At 42.0% G+C, this 21741-nt stretch overlaps 1 protein-coding gene across 1 annotated transcript in view; it reads left to right on the top strand.

The window, feature by feature from the left end:
* Window positions 1–21741, top strand: part of robo3 (roundabout, axon guidance receptor, homolog 3 (Drosophila)) — a 77289-nt gene that overhangs the window by 14731 nt on the left and 40817 nt on the right. The window contains 3 exon segments of the mRNA XM_018692098.2: window positions 326–570; window positions 572–640; window positions 642–654. Of these exon segments, the coding sequence (XP_018547614.1) occupies window positions 326–570; window positions 572–640; window positions 642–654 (327 nt within the window).

Raw genomic sequence — 21741 nt, 5'->3', positions numbered from 1 at the left:
TAATGAGAGATTTGCTTGAGATTAAAATTCTGCACCATTTAGCATCAATGACTGAGCAGGTATAGTGCTCTTTAAAAACCTTTAACAACTCTCAGTTACACACTCTTAATTCTGTGCTTTTCTCTTTAATCTGTCGTCTATTTTCTAAGCTGTAAAAGTGCTCCGGGTTTAATTTGCTCTAATTATATCTCAAATTTCAGTCCTATTTGTGCCGGTTAACACTAAAAAAATCATGTTAGCACCTTCATAATAAAAAAATAATCAAAATTTGTTGCCTTTTAATGAACAAAATCTTAATCTTTTCTCCATGTTGTTTTTTCTCCAGGATCCAGACCCAGGTTAGAGGATGCTCCTCCTCGGATCGTAGAACACCCATCTGATCTGATTGTGTCTAAGGGCGAGCCAGCCACCCTCAACTGTAAGGCTGAAGGACGGCCAGCTCCGGTGGTGGAGTGGTACAAAGATGGCGAACGTGTCGAAACAGATCGAGAAGACCCTCGATCCCACCGGATGCTCTTACCCAGCGGCTCCCTCTTCTTCCTGCGAATTGTACACGGGAGGCGGAGCAAGCCCGGATGAAGGTGTATATGTGTGTGTGGCGCGCAACTACCTGGGTGAGGCGGTCAGTCGCAATGCATCATCTGGAGGTGGCAAGTAAGTGTGTCCGATGTTTTACTTGATCTTCTTTGTGTGTGTGTGTGTGTGTGTCTTTATGGATATGGCTGGACCAAAAAATAGAAAGTGAAAGCTGTTCTGTACTAATGTGGGGCAGATAAATAGCAACTGCATGTGTAAGGAACAGATGATGTGACAGTAGAGTGAGACTAATCGACAGAAGTGTCAAGAATTGCTGTTTAGTTACTGTAAGTATTTATAAATAGAACACATGAGTGCTTTTCACACGTCACTAGATTCTTCATTTGTTACCACAGATGCAAAGCTGTACTGAATATAACACACAGAGAAAACAAAAAGAACACAGTGTGCACTGCAATACAAGCCTGTGTATAGGCAAGAAAAGATTGTGATGATAGGCCAGTGCTTGTCCACATATCAGGTGTCAAACATCATGTTCTGTATTATGTAGTTCCTGTAATAAAAATGGATTAAATCACAGATAGAGTTCACAAGTAATAATGTTAGCAGTGCTGTAAAAGCAGAGGAGTGTAAAGGCAGCTTCAAAGGAGTCTCTGGTCTCTTATCATCGCCATCACTCGGTTGAGTTAACGTAAGACGCCACCCCTGACCTTGGTGTCAGATCTCCTGGCAGCTTGCACCCTGAGGCCCACCGCCCCTTACCCCACCCTTCGTCCTGCTTCCCGGCCTCCGACATCACATCCTATCTTCTCCCGCTCCAGAGAGCCCGGCCTCTGTCGTGTTGTGACCAGGCCTCTGCGACCAAGCCTGTTAATGTAGATGGATGACAGCTAGCTCCAGCAAAAAAGATAACGGTTGTCGCCACCAGACAGGAAAGCTGAAAAACTTTCTTGCAGGGAGGGGAGGAAAGGCCACTGTTAGTTGGCAGCTTCTCACTACCAGCTGTTGGTTCCTTAAAATACAACAAACTCCTGTCAGATGGGTTTCCAGCAGACACCTCTTGATTTTTTTTTTTCTTTGTACAAGAGCTACTCATGATTGGTGGCACTTTAATGAAATGCGGAGAGGGCCAATTAAATCTTTGTTAGATTAGGCCATTACCTTAAATGTTAGACAATCACTAGAAAGTGTAACTTTGTTTTGACAGCAGCAGCAGCAGTTAATTTAAAGAAATGTTGGCTGTTTGAATGAATACAAATATAGTTTTGGGCCAGTTTGTTGCTGTGTTCAGGTTGGCTTTTTGTATGTCACATTGTTAGAAAATAACATGACTTGTGTTGTAAAAATGGACCACAAATCAGGCATGACTGAATTATTTATATGATGAATGAAAACACTGAAAGTATACACACTGATTATTATATTGATTTTGATGATGCCATGTCACAAAAATGAAATGCTAAACACAAATTGAAGTTAGCCTCTGTTTTACCTTGCTAATTTAGACAAAAATGAGTCTTGATATTGCTCTGCTAGCAGCTTTTGCAGAAACACCTCTGAAGATTTAAACATTTCCCCTCACTCCAGCCTCTCCTAATATTGCCCACCTTTTAAAGCTGAAAAACATCTCAGGAATTTTCTCATTGCATTAACACAAAGCAGCTGAACATAATAAAAACAGCTCCATTCCCAGTCAAAATCTGTGAAACTCTAGACTCCTGTCAAACACCTCACAGTCAGGCATCATATTTTCCTGAAAGGCTCCAGCCCCTAACTTAATAATTGGGCTGAATTTCCCCTGACTGCCTCCACAGAAAATCAGCTCATGAATCATTCTTTATCCTCTGTAAACAGCTTGGATCTGTGCAGTGTGTCCATCACCTTAGCGTTCCTCAAGCAGCATGAGGAAATACCATTCACCTTGCTCCTGCTCTGTTTTAGTATCAGCATCAGAGGCTGCAGGGTATTTGTGCTGTAAGCTGTGTCTGGAAACCAGGCAGGTAGAATAGGTGAAAGTGTTGTGAATCACTTTTTGCAGAGCTGGTTATGAAAAAGAGCTAAGGAGTAGAGCAGCGACAGATGCCAGACATTTCTCATCCCCCATGAATAATCCCTAATGTTTTTGTCTACAGTTTCTTTGCACTGTGCTACTTCTGAGTTCCAAATAATTCATGACATTAGGATAGTGCTTAACCAAAACTAAGGACACATTTTTAATGTTGTTATTTTTTGCCAGTTCCCTTGTGATATTTCTGGCAGCTGCTGAAAGAGACAGAGTCCAATCCCCTTTGTAGGGCCAACATTGACTCATCTCCAACAACGCTTTGTGAGGTTGTACAGGGTCATGTTTGCAGTCAAAAAGTTTTAGTGTGTATTTTGTGGCTCTTGCCTTTAATACCAGTGTCTTTCAGTCTGCAGGGCCATGCAGCTCATCAGTTCATCTATGTTTCTGTGTGTCTGGCTTTCTCTTGCTTTCTCTCCTAATGCCACCATCCTTTGGGAAGTAACATTCTCTGCAGCTGTCTGTGAAAAGGCATGTCCACAGGGTCACACCTTGGCGTGCTGTGGTTGATCTCACAGATAAGAATCTAATTCATGGTAGTGGAGGAAAAACTGAAAGCGTGTGCTTTATTGTATCTTCTTTGTGGATTTGTATGTCTGCCTGCACTCAAACCCACAGACGCACTTTTGGAGTATTGCCTCCGGAGAGAGAGGTTGTAGAGAACAAACAGTGGCCTGTGCCAATCCCAGGCCAGTGCCAGTCCCTGCCAGCCCCCTCTGCATGGCACCAATGGGGCCGGAGGCAAGGCCGCAGGCACATAAATCCGCCCGATGCTGCCAGGGGGCTCAGCGTGGCATGAGACAAGGCGCAAGAAGGTACTATATGGCACGGTGTCATTTTGCTCTCCAGCCTGTGACTTGGAAGGACTGGGGGCAAACTGAGAGGGAGCTGCATTGTGTATTGGTGTGTATATTTGGTATCAGGATGGGAGCCAACACAGTGGGAAGGGTGGAAGGTTCAGGAGACTTAACCCCTCACAGTCCATCTATTGCAGGCTGAAAGGCAGGCACAGTGATTGTGCAGTGAAGTCTGCGGAGCTGCAGTGTGAATCAAGAGGCAGAATTGTGTAGCGTTGACAAACATACCTGACCTGAGAGTTTGTCCAGACTAGATTAAAGACAATAGCACAGATCATTTTAAAGTAGATATTACTACAGATGGCTTGTCTAGGCATTTCCTCATGTTGAATTGAAGCATTAGTTAATGAACAAGTCCTTAAAGGTCAAGTAAATGTAACATTATAGCCACTCCATCATTGTAGCTGTGCACACCGCTATGGATTCCACCTTTAATGTAGTGCTACACCCAATTCTCTCTTTTGTAGATCAAACACACTTTATAGGCTTAAAAAGTGGCTGCAGAATATTATGAATATCTCTCACTAACAGAGGACATCTGCTGTAGTCAGCTTGAAATCAGTCCATTGTAGTATATTCCAGTGTATATTCACATAGCTGCTGCAGTATAATAAACTTTCACTTATATTTCTCACACTTCACATTGCAATTGATATTCACACAAGATTGGAATAGTGCAATATGGCCACATGTTCTGTACCTTGTAATAAAATTAGGTGTTGCGAAATGGGACACTTTGACCTGTTCGCAATGTGAGGTAAAAATTCAAATTAGGATTCATCCTCTGGGGACCAGGGATGTCTGCACCAAAATTCATTGCAATCTGTTTATTAGCTGTTAAGCTTTCTCAGTCTAGACATTTTAGACATTTCAACATCACTATCCCTACACCCTCTGCACGAGTATAACCAAAGAAAAGATGCATCTGTTTAAGAATTTATGCACACTGAGGATATCTCAGTCAAGTTTTTGGTGCTGATCCTGATCTGAATCCTTTAATTTTGGGTATCTGCCAATACTGAGTCTGATCCAATATCTTTAATAATCATTAGTTGCTTTTGTCTACATAGGTGCAATTCTTACTCATTATTTCTCAAGTGTGTCTTGACCATTTTTTCTTTGCAGGCATTCATACTGCCAATTAGGCACTCAATAACTCATTAGGAAAGGTTCTGCTCAGTTACCTCAGTAACAGTTTTCACTTATTATTAATGACATTTGATGAATGGATGTTTGATGCATGAACTGTGAGAGGCTTTTCAAGCTTCATTGGGTATGACTTAACCTCAGATATGGTAGGTAGATTAAAGTTGGTTTGCATTTTTTAAACAACATTGCACTGATTACTTTCTATAGTACTAAATATTAAAGACAAGCAGGCAGAGTGTTACTTTGGATTAACTTGGGGAAAAAATCATGTTCCAAATGTAGCGTCAGTGGAAAATCCCAAAAGAAGTTTCATCATGAGTTACTTTAATTCATGTATGTTCGGTAAGTGTAGCTGTCATCCAGCAATAAGCCTTGAAAATCCTTTCCTTTGTCAGTCTGTACCCTCCTTTAAGAATGGATTGTGCACCACTTTACTGGATATTTCCTTCCAAAACTTGTATTTTGCTCCCCAATCCTACCCGATTTCATGCATTAAAAGAGGTTCTGAGACCCTGAAAATGTAGCTTGCAAAGTTACGTGCCAGGGGCAGAGGCCAATTCATGTCAGATGCATAAAAGTCAGTTAGGCACAATAGACCTAACGGGCCAGACACCCCTGGGTGGAGATTTGGCATTCAGAGTGACTTGCCCAAGCTCCTTGAGGCTTTTTCTTTGAGTGTTTTATACCTCTGACGTTTTTATTATGCCTACTATGTTTCCACTGCCTGGCTTTATGGCTCATGAATATTCACTTTAACAGGGGAGGGGAAGAGGTGCTTTTTATAAGGTGCTGGGGGGGCGGAGTTAGAAGCAAAACTGAGTGGGGTAACCTCCAAGGATTTTATGCCCCAAAACCAACCCCCACTCCCTTTTTAAGGTTGTTTGGAGGTCAAGCCTTTAAGGTTCAAGATAGCAGCTGCATTGTGGAATCTTGAGAATGAACAGGTGAAGATGTCCTCCTCTGCCTGTGTGTGAATTTGCTCTTGTGTGTTTCTGTGTATGTGTGGGTGTTTACATCCAGAAGTCTTTGTAACGGTAGTCTGGGCCGACTCTCTCACCTGTAGTAATCCTAGACACAGTGTGGGAGAAACAGCTGAACAGCACTGTCACCAGCTGGATCCTCCTTTCTCTTTCTTTCTCCCCCTCACACACACACATAGACACATGCACATACACACACACACCTGTCATACTATTTCTGCTTATTGAGACCCCTGTGCAGAAAAATGGATTTCAGGGTTTATGGGTTGGAAATGGGGAAAGGATTTTGGGGGTTAGGAAAGAGTTACGATGGGAGAGGACTGCAGGTTGCGTGTCTCTGATAAAGGAACCCACTCGCTCCTCTCTGCCCCTCTCCTTCTGCTCACCTTGCTCTCTTCAAACTGCCCTCTCTCCCTGTTATTAACCCCAGTGTTCTGTAGCCATATGGGCTGTGATTGGAGCTCTGTGGTGCATGCTGTCATACACAGTGGATTGCAGTCACACTGATCTGTACATCCATACAGCATGTACAAGTACCTGCAGGGTATGGCTAAGCATCCTTTGACCTGCCATCAGTCACTATTTACACCTGCTAACATTATATCACTGCAGAATATGTGAGTGTTTATTTTATGCCATGGTATAAAAACATTACTGTGAGAAGGAAAACGTCTCTTTAAGTGATACTTTTGAAATAAACCTGATGAGAGCCTTTGTTCTGTGGGTTAAATGGGATTCTGTGCACTGTAAACAGAAACTGCTCCCGTTTACGTAAACTGTTATTTTATCTTTAAACCTGCTCTGAATAAGCTGTTTTTACTGTTAACAGCAGTTTTATCTGCTAACTTGTTCTGAATTTGCCTTTTTGTTTTAGCTGTTAGCCTACTTTGAATGAACTGATATAATCTGTTGAGCTGTAATGAAACAGCTGATATGATCTGTCTTTTGACCTGTTAAGGAGGAGATGTTTATAAGAGCCTGTCAATCAGCTGTTGGATGAGAGAGAGGCTATTGACCTGTGCTGAAGTGTATTGAAAATGAAATCTTCAGTGTTAAGAGTTCTTAGCACAAAAGCATGTTCCTCCTCCTGTAATTATTCTAACGTCAGCTGATTCTAGATGGCATCAGTGTGCAGTCTTCACATTAATAGCTGGTTAGGTGTTAACAAAGTGCCTATTCTTCCATTCATAAAGTATAGTCCTTAAACCGCATCATAATCTGAACTGGCATTGCTGTGAGGGTGATTAAAAACAAAAAGGAAAAAAAAAACAAAAAAAAAAAACAGTATTTTTGGATAGGAATCTGCGAGTGCTGTTTGAGTACACGTCCCATCCCACTGATTGGAGTTTTACATTTAGCCCTCCTTGTATCTTCTTGCATATCCCCAGGAGCATGACTACATTTTCCACCAGCTATCCATTTGTCCATTCAGATCCATTTGTCTCGACAGCTACTGTCAAGTTTTATCTTCCAGTTATCTCCTACTCAGCTCTGTACACATTTGCTTTTTACCAGTTGAAATATCATGTAGACTTCAGGGTATGTGCAACATAATGCTTCATCATACCCATATGCTTACCATCAATCAGTTTGTGTGAATTTGTATTCAGCACACTGAGCCAAGAGAGCGGTAGAGTAACACCATCACCTCTCATACTGAACTCTTCTCGGTTGCTTGATGGTAACAGGCTCTCCTCACTGTGTTTGTGTGTGTGTCTGTCTATCTGTGTGAGCTCTGAGGTGTATTCATGCTTCATTAATGGGATTGTAGGTCCTGGCCTTGTGCAGGACAGAGCCGGTGGCCATACTGATCTTAAAAAGGGGGGGATCAGATGGCCGGAGTGAGGCCACAGGCCTGTGGCTAAACCCCCTCCGTATGATCCGACCGTCTGCCGGTCATTGAGCCAGACCCACCAGCCAAACCCTCCTCCAGAGGATAGCCATGAATTAATTAGTCCATACTAAAGGCAAGCACGACCAGCATTTGTGTGTGTGTGTGTGTTGCTCTGTTGCTGTGTGTCATAAAGGGTCACTGGAACAAAAGCAGAAGGATGAGATGGAGTTGGGGGTGGGGGGAGTGGGGAGTTGACAACAGGTGGTGTGAGGAAGAGCTTTAACCTCCTCCCCCCCCTTTAACGACACAGCACAGTGGCCAGGGGGGCTGCAGAGAACAATAAAGGCCCCTTACTCCAACCGTTGCATCCAATCACACCCCATTATCTCTCTGAGCTTCTGATCACAGGCGCTGCACTGCCGTACACACCAGACCCTCTGCTAAATGACACTCGTAGTTGGTCATTTCCTAGGATTTTTTCCCAGGTACTTTTTGTGTGGAAATGTATTTTTATTTATACACTCATACAAGCATGTATGTACAAGAGGTGGCCACATGAATTGAAAGCCTCAAAAATAGTATATCTGAGGGTACAATATAATATTGTTATATTGTATTTCAATGCATTTCAAAAGCCTACACTCACCACCCCATTTATAGAAGTTTAATATTTAACAATGGGAATATTTATTTTCCTATCCTCAGTAAGGCTAAATGTACTTCATGAATATTTGAATACATTTTTCTCTGAAGTGTCTTGATTAAGAGTGTAATTAATTGAGATTCATTAGTCACAGCCTTACAGGATGCAAATGACCCCCTCTGTGGGCTCATTGAGGCCAACAATAGCCCTCTGGTAAAACTATACACAGGAGCTGTGTGGTGTGGGTGTGTTGCTTCAGGGTACAGATTAAGAGAAAGAAATACGAACAAGGAAGTCCAGTTAGAAGCCAGCAGTGGTATACTCCTTTAAGGCAGAATTGGAACTGGAACGTTATCACAGCTGCTCTGTCTCAGTGTTTGTCAGGTAAACTGTGAAATTACTACAAGGTATTCCACCTGTAATTTGCACTTGCATGTAGTTGATTGGCCATAACTGTATTTTTGGCAGATGTTAGACTGTGCAGGCACAAATGTTAACCACAATAAATCTTTTCCCAGACTGCTATGCATTTTTGAGCCAGAGCCCTCTGCTGCAACAATGCATCGGCTTCTCTGAAATTAAGGAAGAGCCTGTGTGTTTTTATGTGCTGCTAATGTTGGTCTGAATGTGCCCACAGGGGGCATGAGGGGGCATGATAAAACATAGTCAAACGACAATTATAATGAGATGCGACAGAGAAAGAGTCTGACTATAGCACAAATAACAGATACAAGAGTGATGCAAATGGCAGACAGTCGGGCATGAGCAGCACAAACACGCAGAGGGGATAGCTCGAAACAAATCCATCAATTTATCACAAATAACAGGAGAAGCAGAATACATCTGGTGAGTTTCAGGCATCATTCATGACAGACAGTAAACACAAGAGGCCAACACGATCAATACGTGGTTCAAACAAATCAATTGAACACAATCAGAGCATCATTACATAGAGGATAAAATGGGAGGGCATTAAAGCAACAGAGGGAGAGGTATGTGATTGTCTATGTTGTTACTGAGCAAGACAATCAGTGTACATGAGAATGGTAAACCACCAGATGGAGTCTTCAAGGAACCAAATGATTTCAATTTGTTGTGGGTTTTGGGCAGCACATTGTAGTCAGTGAACCAATCAGTGGAGATACTGGAGAAAATCGTTTTGTTTATTGACAGATTGTGGTCATTTTTGAGCTCATCCTATCCAAAGGACAGCTCAGTGTACAGTAGCTAATTGGACATTTCATTTATTTCATTCTTATCACTGGACAACATTATTTAGTTGCTTGACAACCCGGTGTAATTATTATGTGCCAGCTTATTCTGGTAATTGGAAAACTTTGTTAAGTCATTCAACAACAAATTCAAGTTGGTAAGAAACTCATTCTGAAATGTTGTATAACCCATTCTAGATTTTGCCAGCTCATTTTAATTATTGGACAATTTATTAGAGTTATTGGATGAGTCGATCTAAGTTGGAAACTCATTCTGGTTATTTGGCAATTCATTCTACTCACAGGACAACTCATTCCAGGAACTGGACAACTCACTTCAGTAATTTGATTCCTCTCACTGCTGCTGCCCTCAAGCTAAAACCTAGGTGTGTGGTTTAATTTGATGAAGAATGGGGTTTCTGTCAAGAGGAATTTTAAGCAATATTTTCAACTCTGGTGCTGCAACTTGTAAGTATTCAGTGGAAAATAATGATTTGAGTGTAAAAATATCAGTCTATTCCAAATCCCTATTAGCATAATGTTAATGCACAGTTCCCTCTCTGCATATAAATAAGGGGTTTATGTTGCTCTCTTGTTTGCTGGGGACTGTTTGCTGCTGTCATATCAAGAGCATCTTCTTTAGAAAGTGATAAATTGTAGAGATTGCTTGATCCTTTATGTCAACCTTGTTTGATGTGCTTTTGGCATGTGTGTCTTTGTTCACCTCTGTCACAGTTTTTCTTGTCTAACCTTTCCAATTCCCTGCTTGGTAACAGAAGAGGAACTGTTTCAAGGACAGTTTCTCACTTAAAATTAACCTTTGGAACTGTTTATCAACAGAAGTATTCACCTTTGAGTATTTTGTATGGCTGAGGTAATACTGGCTGCCAGCTCTTTGTGGTATAAATGGCATTTCAGGGGGATTTAGGCATATTTGACCTGTCTGCAAATGGTAAATACGGGGGCGAACAGCTGTGGAAAATACTTATTGATTTCTACTCGTGTGTATTTGCACAAGATTCATTTCTTCTTAAGACGTGCTCCCACCTCAGAGTTAGAAAAGGTCAGCGAACGGGGGCTTAAGTCATTCAAGTGGAGCTAAATGGATTTCTGCTCCAAGATCCATCTGTTTTTGGAGTTTGTTGACAGGGTGGAAAATTGGAACTGTTGCTCTTCCCCCCCACCACCACACGCCCCCCCCACCCCCCACCCCTTTCAGTGCAGGGGTATGAACAGGCATGGCACACGAACAGGGTTAAAAAGTGTGAGGCAGGATGTGCCAGACCGTCTTTTCCAGTTATGTGAACACATTCGCATATGTTGGTGGACAGAGACAGCTGATAGGGGGTCAGCTGACACAAGCAGACTGGCTAGCCTCCGGCACAAAGACGCCAATGTCAGAGATTCACCTTATTCACCTCTCAGGCACCGCAGTGAGCCAGAAAAAGTGTCACCAAGCTATCAGTGAAACCGCACACATTGGGAAAGTGACAGGGTTATGTGTGTCCAAACAAGAAGATACACTGCTGAGAAAATTGACAAGACTTACAAGATGGTGAGACAGCACAGAAAACTGCTCACAGACTTAAAAGCTACTGTCAGGGGTCTCCTGTTCCATTTTTTGAATCATAACCATACATTTCCCATCATAGATGTCAGGTGGGCGAGCTTTGCTGGAGTGCATGTGTTGCAGGTATCAGTGATATGATCCATGAAGTGATGTATATGTGAATTAAAAAGTATTATAGCAACATTTCTCTGACATTTCTCTTCCATCTCAGTGATTGAGAGAGTGATTGAGATGATGATGTTACAAACTGGCAAATATTTCACTTTATGGCAAAAGATAAACTGGGTTAAACTTTTTGACAACGCTGCATTTTTTATGCCCACACTGGGATCTCTGTGAACTGAAGGGGCTGTGCTCTTTGACACAGTGCTATTGTTGGTCTGAACATGGCCCATATCACCCTGTTTAAATTTCACTTGAATTACTTATTGTTTGAGTGGAATTCTTGAAAGTACTCATTGCCACCATTCCGCTGCAGTGGTCAATAATTAATGGGTTGTGTGTGAGTTTGCACAGTTAGGGTGGGGGCACCTATTGTCTCTAGGCGATTCTGTCCACCCTTTCCCCCTTGAGGTCGAGTTAAAGAGTGTTTCTGGATTTCCAGATGGGTGAACTACAGTAGCCTTTATTGGGCTGGTAGGTCAGCTAAGGGCAGTATGGGGGGGGGGCTTCAGTTGCTTTACAATGGGCTTCTCAGCAATTCCCTATGACCCCCTTACCCCGCTTCTATAGGCTGCACGACATCGGCTATTACTAGATTAAAGTAATCCTCTTTTCAGGGCCAGACAATTGCTTTATTAGCTGACCACACACAGGAGCTTCGACCACCTCTGTAATGGTATTGTTGTGGGGGGCCCTCGGGGTCCTGGGGTGGGTGTTATTGCTGGAGGGTGGGCAATGAGGGGTGGAGGGTTGTTGTTTCAGCTCTCCTTAGCAATGCCATGCATACATCACTGATGTAGTACTTCTTGTTTAACCCATCGCAGCGATCTTGTTAGTCTCCCCATGTATGTGTTTGGGGAGGGGTTCTTCCTTTTTCATGGTGCAACACACCCAATTGCAAATGCACACACATCACCCTCAACACCTCTAATTCCATATCACATATGTGTGCACATATTGCTTGAATTACAACCAGATTAAGTGTGTGTATGGATGTGCATGTTTGCAAATCCCCCTCCGCCTCCTCCTCATCCTCATCCTCTCTTCGTAGCATGCAGTCCAGATTTTTTTCTCTGAATCTCTCCACTGGCTTGTTTTTGCCAAACAACTCCCATCAAAATGTTGTTTCATCTCCTCTTTTCCTCAGTTTCTAAAGGCATGGCACATTTCCAACTAAAGCAAAAAATTTTCTTTAACATCCATTCCAAAATGTTTGTGTGTTTCTGCTGACAGATTTATATTTTGTCAAAGGGGTAGAAGCTGTTTTTGCAAGCCTGTCAATCAGGCGTGAATAGGTTCACCTGATTTATTCAGCTTTATGAGGAGTAGGGAGCCACTCAAGCTGAAATAAGTATTGTCAAACAGTTTAAATATTTTATGAATAGCCAGGGTAATTTGAAGAGACATGGCATGTCTCCATCTCTGTCATTTACATCACAGTCCAAGGTAAAAGCATACATACATTTCCTTTTGTAACAGAGTTGCAGGGCTTATGAATGCATCTTTACACTCTCCCTCAAGGATATATGCCAGTTTCAATTAAAGAGAAGAGTCATACAAGGCAAGGTCATAACATATGCATTGCAAAATTCCTGATTTCAATCCCAGTCTTTCATCATCGAACATATATATTTTTGAACTGAAACCCCCTAAAAGAAGCCAATAAATACACAGGTTCATTAAGTTGATAGATTTGACATGGACTAAACATCAAACAACCATTCACCTTGACTGTACTCCATCTAACACGCCTTTCTTTCCTCAGAGGCCATGAGCCTGCACTGTTTATCATCAGTTCCCATTAAGAGACTAAATAGAGGGAGAAATTAATCTTAAATACAGCTTTTTGATAATGTGATATTATTGATCCATGCCAGCAAATTGTTTTTTCTTGCGCCTCACTGCAGGGGGTCAGAAGTCAGGGTGAGCTACATGACAGCACCCTGAGGTAGGAAACAAATCACTGTCTTGCCCAAGGACACTTTAGCAGGGTGCATGCTTTTGGAATTATCCTGGGTCTCTGACTGAAGGATGTCTCTCTTTCCACCAGTCTGCCCCGTGGGATCCTTCCACTTTCTTGGAGGAAAATCCAAGAGCTAGAGAACCACAACGTTACTTCAAAACCCAGAGAATTACAGAGTCCATACTCTGCTGAGTTTGGTCTGCAGGTTGTCAGGGGCCAGGGGAGTTGCATGAGCCCATCAGGAATTGCAGGGATGAAACACATAGATGAAAAATTGGCAGAAAAACATGTTGACACACACACACACACACACACACATGGCCACATGGCATGCCAGGGGAGGTTTGCGGTGGATTAACCTCAAGGTTGCTGGGTGGCTGAGCACAGCCGGAGCAGCAGCACCAGCTCAGAATTGGGATGGAAACCTGCTGCTGAGCCACACATAGGTGAGCACTCCTCATGCCAGGAGATTGGAGGGATTTACACTCAGATGAGGAGAAGTTTGTCAGTGTGAGTGTTGTGGTGTGTGTATGGATGCACAGGAATGCTTGTGTTTACAGCAGACTTGCTTTATCTGTGTCTGTGCACAAACTTGGGGTATTTTCTCTCGTACCAGGTTAATGGGAGGGGTTGGAGGTGGTTTGGGGGTAGGGAGCTTCGACGTGAGAAGATTTTGGCTGCCAAGTAGTATTTTAATTCGGCCCCCGCTCTTGACTTGAAATATGGCTATTTCAATGAAATGGCCCTGGCATGCCTCAGGCTTGTTCTGCTCTGTTTGAGTGTGTGCAAAACTGTGTGTGTGTGTGTGTGTGTGTGTGTGTGTGTGTGTGAGATGGGGAGAGGAAGGGGTGGAGACAGGGGGTGGGTGATGGGGCTGAGGATGAGGGTTCTAGCAGGAGGGATGGAAGGTTAGCCAGAGCTTTTAATAGCTCTCCAGACATACATATATATGCACAAACTACAGTTTGAGGCTCATCGCCTGAAGACCATGTATCCCTCATCAGTCATTAATCATTTAAAAAATACTGTTAATATTTCATCTTTAACTCTTTATTTCTTTATCTGTCTTGTCTGAACTCCCCAAATGAACCTTCATGTGTCACTTACAACGAGTGCAACACAATGAATGAATGAATGTGTGAGTGAAGGAGAAATAAAAAGGAAATATTGATATGGGAATTTTTTCGCCTTTATTTTTTGTTAAGTAAATCAGTGCAATATTTACAACCTGAGAAAATCTAGTGTTGAATTCTATTTTTATTAGACATTTCTTCAGGTCATGATATACATCGAATGCCAAATAAGCCAATGTAGACAGTAATGTGCCCGTTAGCTAGCTGGATTTATGCTTGATGCAAGGGGTTAACAAGGATCCAATTGTATACCTGTGGCGTAGGTTTTGATTTATAGTTCAGTGTTGGATTTCACAGCCACCCTTGCAAAAGTAGATGGATGTACTGTATGTGGTCCAAAACTTTAAATTGCTTTAAATTCCATTCCCCACATTTACTGTGTTTACATTATTTCATTCACTTTGCAGGCAGTGGTGGGAGAGTTTCATTACTGAATATCAGACTAATCTCTGCTGTTTTTACAGTACAGTCCTTCATTCACTGTGATAGTGACAATCACGGTGAGCTGGTTTGCAGTGGAGAAGATTTTGCTAAATACAGCATGTGATACTGAAAAGGAGTGGATAACTGTGCCCTCTTCGACATGCTTCATGTTGTGTTTACTCTCAACAAGTTGACCAATCACAGTTCTTGGAATTACCATGTTTTATTTCTGTAGCTGCCGTACTAAAGATTTCTTAGGATGTATACCATATATAGCAGCTACACTTTAATGCAATTTACATAAATATCCAGCATTAGGGTTTGGATGGCCACATTATCATGTTGTGTTATAATGTTGACATTTATGTATTTTATGTCATATGGCAACTGTGTGCCAGGTCGCTTCAGCATTTCAGTGTTATATAAGAGAAGTCCAGCTGGCCATGTCTGTCCCTGGTTGGATGCAGCACTTTGGCGTCTCTGTATCATACAGTTAGTGCACAGCCTCATGAGACTTCCTCTCTCCCAGTCATTTTTGTAGGCGTTACATAATTTTTTACCAAATGTACTGTGTGGCATGCACTCCCATGTAAAGCATTAACTGGCTTTAATACATAATCATGTTGTCACATGATTTCAGCTCCATGCTAACAAGGTGCCTGCAAGTTGGCCTTATTATCCTCAACCTCTGCACTGCACCATGTTTACTGGCCGTCTGCTTCAGTATAAAACACACACACACATGCACACACATGCACACACATGCACACACCCACACAGAACAATCCCTCCCTGCAAGCACCACTTTTCCCTCTAGATTCTGTGTGGCTGATAATGAGTTCCTCCTGTGCTGTCCCACTGCTGCATGTGGGGCCCACGGTCATATTGGCTGCAGACAGCACCGCTGCCAAGTATTACCCCCCAACCCACCTGCTCCTCACCCCACCCCCCCACCCCCCCTCCTCCAACATGTCTGGGTGTGACAAGACACTATGGAGGGCCCAGGCCCAGGCGTTTATGAGTGCTTAAGCTGTGAAACATTGCACCTTGACAGATAACCTCATCTATTCTCTCTGCAGCACAAGGGCGTGGGGGTGTGATGGGGGTTTCTCAGGTTGTATCTCTTAATTCAATTTTGGGTAGGATTTGCATGTAGCGAAGCTGATAACACATTTTAAAGCATCGTAAACATCACCAAAGCATTTCTTGAATAATAGATTGAATGTCATTTCTTAGTTTTGCCTAATGATTATGTTAGAAGAGGAGGTTTATCTGTGCTATTAACAGGCTTATAATCAGCTTGTAATGCATCACAGTGACTTGTGGTTTTCATTTCAGTCTTATCTGAGCCTAGTGGCTAATAATTAGTTTTCCCAAGGTTTGCTGTGAGAAATACCAGGGCTTTCACACAATGTTAATTTGTACTGTGGAGATTTTCTCTCTTCACTCTGTCAAACTGATTATTTGAATTGTTGTCATTTTAATGCCTGATCTCCTCACTAATCACACAGAACAATAAGATTTTCTGAACATTCACCTCAACCTGTAGGGTCTTTTTTTTTTTTTTTTTCTGGAGCTACGCATGGAAATTATTTTTCATGCTCTTGTCATCATGGGTAGTGGGACCAGCTGCTTTTCAACCATGAGCCCAGGTTTTGTGGTAGCACGGGTGTGATAGGCTGTGGGTAAGGGTGGTTGGGATTGGGTGGGTGGGGTCAGGGCAGCTGTTGTGGCTGCTAAATGGAGTCAGCTGATAGGACTAAACAGCAGTGACAGTGGCCTAAATGGCTACGCCAGCTGACACACCAAGGGACAAAAGAAAAGAGAGGGTGTAGATCTGTGAGGATGAAATGCATCGGACATTGATGAACAGGTTATTCCTGTGTGACTGTGTGCTTGAAGATTGCCTGGGCCAACAAGGTGACCCTTCTGGTCAGGAGGGAGTAATTGAAATACCCTGTTGTTGTGATTCCCATTCATTTAGCTTTAGCACCATCTCAGTCTTCCTATTGGCCATATGAGCATTTTCAGAGAGCTAAACCTACGTTATGTCACTTACTCAAGGTCATAAAAGATTGTCAACGAGCCAAATGGCAACACCCAAGAAGAACAAGAAAAAAAAAATAAACTAATAACCAAGTATTTTGAAGAGGAGGACATTTCAGCTAAATGGTAAATGTTTCTTGACACTGTGTATGTGTGTGTAGGGGTTTACAGTCCCCAGTCAGCTCATATATTGGTCTGAGCTGGACATATTGGATGCAGACAGTGCTTCTCTGTATTTGCTGTTACAGCTGCTGTGCAGTATATCTGCACAAGTGTCTGTGTTTGCACTGGGTAGGGTGGGGAGGCGGTGGGTGCTTAGTGGTAGCACGGACATCTGTCTCCAACTGTGAGACACCCGCCTCCCCTCCATCTTCTCTAGACTCTCCCATCACCACTAAGAACACACACACACACACACCCCAATATCCTGTGCGGGCCGTTTCATCATAGTGTAATGGTTGATAGGGATCATAGGGGGTCCACTCTGGATAATGAGAGTGGCTGATAGAAGATGGCTTCTGATGGGGGCCCCTGTTGGGCCCAAGGGCCTATAGACAGATATTGCCTTGGGGAACAGGTTACACTTACAGAGAGAACAGAGAAGACATATGTACATCTGTATGTGTGTGTCCAACTGGGCTTGATAAAGGGATAAGAGGGATGTATGTACTTGGGCGAAAGAGCAAAAACATCAGGGTGTTTTTGCGTGTGTGATCACACCAAAGCAGATTGCCTCATGTCAGGACAAGATGTAAACTGACGGATTGACAGATGACCAGCTCAATCCCCCACAGCAGATCTTGAACCCGAGGACGCTTTTCTTGATTCCCCTCCCACCATCCCTCTCTTTGCTCTGCCAGCCAAGGGACTATCCGTCATTCTCTGTCTGTCGTCTGAATATTTATTCTTGAGGGGGTGCTGTCACACACACACACACACACACACACACACAGTCCTTGGAACATTAACAACAGCGATAAAGCCATTTAATTAAAAGTGAGCCTGAGCTCGGCCCCAAAGGTGTTTTTTATGTGCAATTAAATGCTCAAATGATGCCCTGATATACAGAAGGGTCCCGATACTTTGCACATGTGATAAATCACAGAGGCCTAATGGTCACAGATAAAAATTACCTCCATACAATAACACACTTTGTTTGGGGTAGAATTGATAATATTCTCTGGTGGTTTTTAATTTTGGTAATGATTCAGTACAATTTGCAATTCGCACATCCATCAGTGTACATCACAAGCTGATAAATGTTACATGCAGATGGGTGTCATTTGTTTTGGTGTGACTAATGTGTTTGTCATTAGGTAATTTGTTTAAAGATGAGTGATGATGTCTTCTCTCATGATCTATGTAAATTTATATTGTGTTGTTGATATGCAATATATAATAGTTGTCCAGAAGTTGTACTGAGAGACAGTTAATACATACAATGACCAAATCATGATATCTGTTGCTAACACAATGAATTAGATACCATACAAATTTCAGTAAATGATGCAAATATATCCAATATATAAAATACAAGAGTTTTCAAAGCTATACAGGATGCTGCAAAACTGAGTACACCCTTGGTCAGTTTCACTAAAATGTTAATTGCAAATTCTGTGGGAAAGATCCATCTATAAGACCCAACTGCACCACAAATCAGTATTCTTCATTAGTGAGATTCCATTCTTTTTATGCTTTGTATCCTCCCCCCTATTTTTGATGACACTCTATAGGCTCTGCCTATACCCCCTGAACCACTGCTACAACACTGTTTCAGCTTATGTTTAGTAGCCCACTGTTGCTCTTGTACCATCTTCTGCATTTTCAGTTTTTTTGTTTTTAATTACACATAGGCTCAAATGTCCTAAACTTGAATTTAGAAATAATAAAATTATTGTCAATCATTTAACATTTAGTGACATTGCACAGGTTATATATGTTTTGCTGTGTACTGTAGATACATCACCAGAAACGGTAGAACAAAGTGTCTACTGGTAGTTAAATATTGTAGTTTGGTATATATTGTCATATCATCAGACTCTAGCTGTACCTATCAGAGTGGGTGAAGCATGTACTTTACAGTTTTCAGGGTTTTAATTCCAGTCTATATTTTAAATATACAGTTGTGGTCCTTATCTCTTACCTTGTGTATGTTACTGCGTGTCTGTGCTCTTATTAAAGCATGTCGTTCAGGCCCAGTGGTGGGGATTACTCTGGCTTTGTTGAAGGGGTTTAAAGAAAGGGTCAAAGTGCACCCACTTAATATGGGCCCCCAAGGGCCTCCTGGGTAATTGCCAGTGCCTAATAAACTTCTAGAGACCCTCTTTTTGCTCAGATCTGGTGAGTGTGGAGGGTAGAATGGGAAAGATCACGGGCCCCTAGAGCCATGATCTCTGAATGGTGTGTGACAGGTCATCACAGTGGTCCTTTAACCCTGCTGCATGGTAATTCAGACCTGAGGTGCAGCGAACTGTCCTATTTCCCTCTTCGATTTGCGTGGCAGGACAGGTTCCTGAACAGTTTAGTCAGGGTTGTAATTCTGCTCTGAATAGTGATTGGGGAAAATGTAGGCAGCAGGTAGAGATAAGGTCAGGGGTGTGGTTTGGCATATCATTTCAGGATTGGATGGGCCAATGGGATTTGGAGTGCCCCAAATGCTTTGTGGCTAAGTAATTGGCCTTCAGGATATGGGTCTGACCAGACCCATAAGCGGCAATTTCATCCCTCTAAAAGACACAGATAAAAAAGACAGCAACATAATGGTTCTGGAGCCAACAATGAATTGTGTAGATCTGTATTTTATCAGGGCAAAGGGAAGCACAGGCTCTGTTAGCTAATGAATAAATGAAAAATATCCTCTTCTCTCCTTAAACGCTGATGTGTCCGTCTCTCATGACCTTGATTACCAACAAAACAGATTTATCTCCTCGCATACACATCTGCGCTTACCCTCATTCAAAGAGGACGCCACGCTATCTTGACAAGAAGAAAAATGAGGCTTTGCAGCGTACACCCTCACACTGAGATACAAATGAATTTTTCACACAGGCCCAGGTATTTGAGATAAAGAAATGTCCTCAGAACTCAGAAGAGTGTAAGTGAGTTCATATGGATGGATGGATGGACAGATAGATATATGGATTGTGATGATAATGGTAATGTCCTGGGGCTTTGTTGGCCTGTTGGTGCTGTCATTAGGGGGGCTGTGTCATTAATCAGATGAGGCACTGACCCTCCCCTGCTGGCCTGTGACATTACAGCGACATTGGTGCTGTTTCTCACTAACATGGACACACATGCACACACCCTGGTGTGCATACCTACCCATGTATCAAGACATACATGCTGTATATTGCATGATATATGATGATGACAGACGTCCAGGAGGAGACATTTATTGACAATTATTGACAAAAAATATCACATACAAATCACTGCTTTACATGAAGCATATGAATGGGCTTGAGGTAAATATTTGTTTTTAGCCACTGGTTTCAGTGGAAGATGACTTAGAGCAGTTCAGAAGTTTTTCACTTCCATATTCCACTGCATTAACAAACCATATATTTTCTTCTGTGTGCCTATTTAGTCCTCAAGGCTACACTTACCAAGTAAGTGAGTATGGGAGTACTTCTAACAGTTTTGAATACTATCCTGGATTCTATTCAAAATGAAAATACATAGAATCAAATACATGACTAATAAATCAGGTTTTGCAGGTTTTCATGTTTTTTCATGTTGTTCACATATTCCCTAATGGAGTTTCAAATTAAATGTTAATGGAGTTACCTCATGAATGCACCATAACCTTTTAACTGTCATTTGTATCTATTTGTGCTTATTATCTATAAGTAAAATACTGTCTCAGAAAAGGATAAGTGCTTGGAAAAACTCTTAAATTACAGTAAAAAGAGTGCTTACATAATGAAGTAATTTACACCTTGTATTGAATGTGTAAATGCTGCTGTTGTCAACACTTCATTCCAGCCTGCAAAGTGAGAAATTATTTAGTTGAAGCAGAAGATGAGTAGTTATTGAATAATTGCATGGTGATAAAGAATTCCATTAGTTTGTCTTATTATCTAAGTCAGCTCTATCAAGCTTTACAGACATGCAGTTATGTAATGTTAAGACAACACTTTAAAATCAATGTTCTCCCCAAACATGACAAACTTTTCTGTCAGTTCTGTGCTCAGGGCATTTTAAAGAAGCTTGTGCTTTGACACAGAGGTGATACACTTGACAGCTTTTTTAGTAGCAATGTTCAAAAAGTCTTTGAAATGCTGTTTGTGTAAATTAGTACGTAGCTTTCTGACATGGCTTGCACTTTTAAGGTGAAGTAGCAAAATGTCTCTCTGCTCATCTTTATGACAGTCTCAACAACCCTGCAGAATTTTACATACTCAGGAGAGTGTTGAGTCAGGACATGGGTTGAAAGTCATTATACTGAAACACCTTATTGATACTATCAGTTAGACTGCTATAATATATGTGAATCAGCCATGCTATTCTCCTGCATCAATTAATCATCCACTGACTCCTTGATGTTCAAATCATCATCTTCCCATAGCTTCAAAATGAACTCTGTGGAATATGTGAGGTTAGAAAGTTGATACCCCCGAAGTGGTTTTTTGAAAGAGTTGCTGCTTAACTTTGTTTCTTAATGAATGCCTAAGAGAAACTGTGATGTGAAAGGGAATTTTGTGAAGATTTGCTTTCAGATTAGTTCAGGCAACTTTTAGAGGGACATTTGGGCCAGATAGGAATGCCATACAAACTGTCTCATTGGTTTCCCCCTCTGTAAATCCCTGGAGTGGCTTAGACCAGACTTCTAGCCTGCAGGCCTGCATGGGTTTGACCTCTTCCTGGTAGACTGGTGTTGTCAGTACATCATTCTCGACTACAAAACCATCCACCACACCTGTAATCTGAGAGGTTTCAGAGCTCTAGAGACTTAAATGAGAAAGAAAAAGCCCAATGCCTTCAGGTAACAAGCACAAGAGGAATTAATTTGGAAGTAAAGGAGGCATGGTGACTCCAAGACAAATCTCTAATGTATTATGAATAGACTCCAAGAGAGCAAAACAGAGGGATATATTTCCTGGATTTGGTATTCAGAGTGGCTTCCTGCAGTTGATGTACTTGATTTCTCTGATGTACTTGTTTGAATG

This window comes from Lates calcarifer, linkage group LG20, assembly GCF_001640805.2.
Source record: "Lates calcarifer isolate ASB-BC8 linkage group LG20, TLL_Latcal_v3, whole genome shotgun sequence".
NCBI lineage: Eukaryota > Metazoa > Chordata > Actinopteri > Centropomidae > Lates > Lates calcarifer.
This window is presented reverse-complemented; position numbering and strand designations above follow the sequence as displayed.